At 37.6% G+C, this 3,543-nt stretch overlaps 1 protein-coding gene across 1 annotated transcript; it reads right to left on the bottom strand.

The window, feature by feature from the left end:
* Positions 1–654: 654 nt before the first annotated feature.
* Positions 655–2,979, bottom strand: cldn1 (claudin 1). The gene is made up of 4 exons (XM_089008714.1): positions 2,593–2,979; positions 1,675–1,839; positions 1,173–1,257; positions 655–1,076 (listed from the first exon to the last, which is right to left on the bottom strand). Exons 1-4 carry the CDS (start codon positions 2,813–2,815, stop codon positions 914–916), a joined length of 636 nt encoding a protein of 211 aa, XP_088864840.1. The 5' UTR covers positions 2,816–2,979; the 3' UTR covers positions 655–913.
* Positions 2,980–3,543: the final 564 nt, after the last annotated feature.

Here is a 3,543-nt window from a genome sequence, read left to right as displayed (position 1 = left end):
TGCATTACTGAACAATACCAAAGTCAGTCGGAATAGGCTTTAGGTCTTCTGCAAACTCCGTTGAGTATAATCAGTTTTGAAAATTGTCATATGATGAATGGATGGGCATTATATGGGAACAAAGTGTAAAATGAAAATACAATACATGCAGGAAAATAAGAATGTATTCAAACAATACAAATGAAAAATAATAAAAACAAATCAGTGTTTCAGTTGGGTGGGTATCCATGAATACACAATGCCATATGAATAAATATGTGATTGAGCTGTTTAAATACAAATTATTTTTCACAGGTGGGAAGAATGGATGCCTTTGAGTAGTGTTTTTGTATTCCCACATGTTACGTGTGCTATTTTGAAGGAATACCACCTTTGAAGTTGATGCTAATTTCACATTAGCATGTCATTGGGATTTTACACTGATTTGAGCATTAGCATTAGCATACGTTCTATTTACATCTTCTTCTTCTTCTTTTCCTTTTGGCTCTATTTCTTTCGGTTCTATTTTCATCTACAATGTGTATAATGGTTTGTTGTGTGTTTAGTTTCAGAGTAAACTCAGACTGGGGTGGTATTAAATAGCTTAAAATTATACAAAAATATATTGTGGATACGGGGGTACTTTGATATCATTGCGAACTTGTAAATGCATCATTCAACACCATATTTTTCTTTTATTACAACGTTTTTAAAGAGTGAGAAAAGGCAAAATCACAATTGTACTTTGTTCAATTGCCCAGCCCTAATAGAGAGAAAGAGGGCTTTGCGGGGGTTAGCTACTTAGGTATCTATCTAGATAGTTAGCTAGCTAACTGGCTAACCTGGTAGCTATCTAGACAGCCAATATCCTGTAATTTTTTCACAATAAGTCCTACATAATGGCCTGTTTATTTCTGGTGAGAAAGACAGCGGCCTACACATAGTCTTTGCCCGAGTTGCTGGCCGCGTTGGTTCGTGGGTAGTGTAGACCTTTCCCTGAGCCTTGTTTGGGGCAGTTGCAGCACAGGAAACCTCCTCCGATAATGATGAGGATTGCAGCGCCCCATCCCACATAGAGGGCACTTCCAAATTCGTACCTGCCATCATGTCATGTACATTTAACATCGCAGCATCGCAAATTAAATTAACTAATCATCATAAAAACATAACACTGTAAATTCCAGTCACCTCACCTTGAGTTGGTTGGTGTGAACGGGTTGTAAAAGTCTTGAGCTATTCTGTGACCGTACCACGATGTTCCCACCAGGGCAAGAAGACCTGGGAAAACATCATCATAAGGATAAAAATTATAAAAAATACACATTTGGATAGTGAGAGCTCAACCATGGGTAACTTTGCCAGAGGTTTAAAAAAGTAGCTAGCCATTTTTGACAAAAGAAGTAGTAGGGAGTATATATGTTTATTTTCAAATATAGGAAGTAATAGTACACCCTTCTATTTCTAGTCACCTTCCTAAACAAAGCAATAATAATTAATATATTAATAATAATATAAATAAAATAATATCATAATTCAACCATAAATATATAAAAAAGTACCACTCATAAAGACCCTGGTTAATAAAATGTACTATATTTTAAAGTGCAAAGGTAAAGCATATTGTAAAATCACAAAATCTTTTCAAACGAATTCCATCCCACCGAGCCCCGAAAGCATGTGTTTCAACCAAATCACCCGCAATTATCAAGATGATTCCACTTGTTAAAGCTACTTTAGCTTTCTGCTCCGGCTGTTCTGCCAAACACGTGGTGCACTTCATGCCCACCATCGCCACCAAGAGTGCAATCAAGCAGAGAAAGATGGCTGTCAACATCAGTCCTCGTGTGCCCAAAACAATAGCTGGGGAGACAAACACAGTACAAATGGGGTTGGAGTAACAATCAGTAAGTTGAATCGAGCATCATTGGCTTCTTATTTGACAAAAATATACTAGCAAGAGTCTTCTTTTCATTTCTTCTGTCATGTCCTATAAGAGTCTCCCAAATTCTTGACGGCAAGAGCGAGAGTATGCAACTAATTTAAATGTGTTTAACATCAATGCAATTATATTTTTTAACTACAGTAAAGTGTCGTTATATCGATATTCTCGGGAGTCGGAAAAAATATCGATATAACCGGACTATCGATATATCCGATCCTGCGGCGTGTAAATTTTCTCCTTGCATTCATAAATAGTATCGTAATAAGCAGTACTATCGATATAACCGATAGCGATATAACGAGACTTTACTGTACTTTATTTTTATTAATTTTTTTCATTGTATCACTATTCCAAATTCAAGCCTGTAATATCCCCTCTGTTTCTCTTCTCCACCCATTTTTCGGCCTATTTGATGAGGCATCTTTTGGTATTTGACCGACAAGTCTGTGCATGCATCCACGCTTCACTTTTATAATGGCTCAAGGAAGGTTTGAACGAGCATAGAGCCTTTAATTGTACATGTACTAATCCCTAACCCAAAATGATCATTTAGACTTGACACAGCTTGTCATTCTCTGCTCTTTTGAGAAGTTGTAATTGGATCACATTTGTTAAAGGAATATGGAATAAACAACACCGGCAGAAATGCACATAATGCAATGGAATATTACCTGGTAGTTGGAGAAGGGAATCATATACTTTACACTGAACTTGTCCTGTGCTTTGCCATGCGCAGGATTTCCAAAGGCCTTCATAAAGTGCCTGAGCTGTAACGATGTTGTCTCCTGCGTAGGATGAAGCCTTCCACTCCACCATGATGGTTGATGCGATGGAGCCAATGAAGCCCGCGAAGGCCAATGCGAAACCGAGAAGTTGTATTCCAGCGTTGGCCATTTTTCAAATCAAGAGCAAAAATACGACGAGTGGAAAATCAAATCAAATCAAATCCAAGTATGAATTTAAAAATTCCAAGGGGGTGGGGAAACCCAACAAGCCTAATGTTTTTGGTGCTGAGGTTATTTCTTTGACACACAATTTTTTTTCTGTCAGAGTTTCATTGGGAGTGACCTGGAGAAAAGGGTGGATCGACTCACTTCTCAGCTACACTACAGATTAGAGTTGTTTGTCCCTCTCTAGTGGACGAAATTATATACTGCACGTGTACACCTGGAAGTGGTATGTCATCATAGAAATGACACAAAGAGTCTAAATGCAGAGCAGAGTGGCGCAGCGGAAGCGTGCTGGGCCCATAACCCAGAGGTCGATGGATCGAAACCATCCTCTGCTAGTTTTTACTGTCACTTGCACTAAAAACCATGTTTTCATTCAATCACGTGTGACAATTCTACATCGCTGCAATTTACAACCACGATGTTGGTTGACATGTTTTTTTTCTTCTCAAAATAGAGTTGTATTGTTTCCATCTTAAATTAAAATATCGAAAGACATTTGGCAAATTCAAAATGTATAGGCTGATTATAAATGTAAAGAAAATCATACAACCGTTTTTAAAGGACAACCGACATCCGACGGAACCGAAAACCACCGTTTTATAGCATCTAAAATACCAAAAACACGTATTATATTTTTAAAAAAAACACCAAAACACCAATAAAAATGAC

This window comes from Hippocampus bargibanti, linkage group LG11 (genome assembly GCF_051943395.1).
Source record: "Hippocampus bargibanti isolate YZ-2025 linkage group LG11, ASM5194339v1, whole genome shotgun sequence".
Taxonomy (NCBI): Eukaryota; Metazoa; Chordata; class Actinopteri; order Syngnathiformes; family Syngnathidae; genus Hippocampus; species Hippocampus bargibanti.
This window is presented reverse-complemented; position numbering and strand designations above follow the sequence as displayed.

Excerpts from the sequence above, each read along its gene's own strand:
- cldn1 (XM_089008714.1), bottom strand. The coding sequence starts at position 2,815 with ATGGCCAACGCTGGAATACAACTTCTCGGTTTCGCATTGGCCTTCGCG. Across the intron at positions 1,840-2,592 it reads TTCCCTTCTCCAACTACCAG|CTATTGTTTTGGGCACACGA; the intron begins GTAATATTCCAT and ends TTGTCTCCCCAG. Across the intron at positions 1,258-1,674 it reads AATCATCTTGATAATTGCGG|GTCTTCTTGCCCTGGTGGGA; the intron begins GTGATTTGGTTG and ends ATGTTTTCCCAG.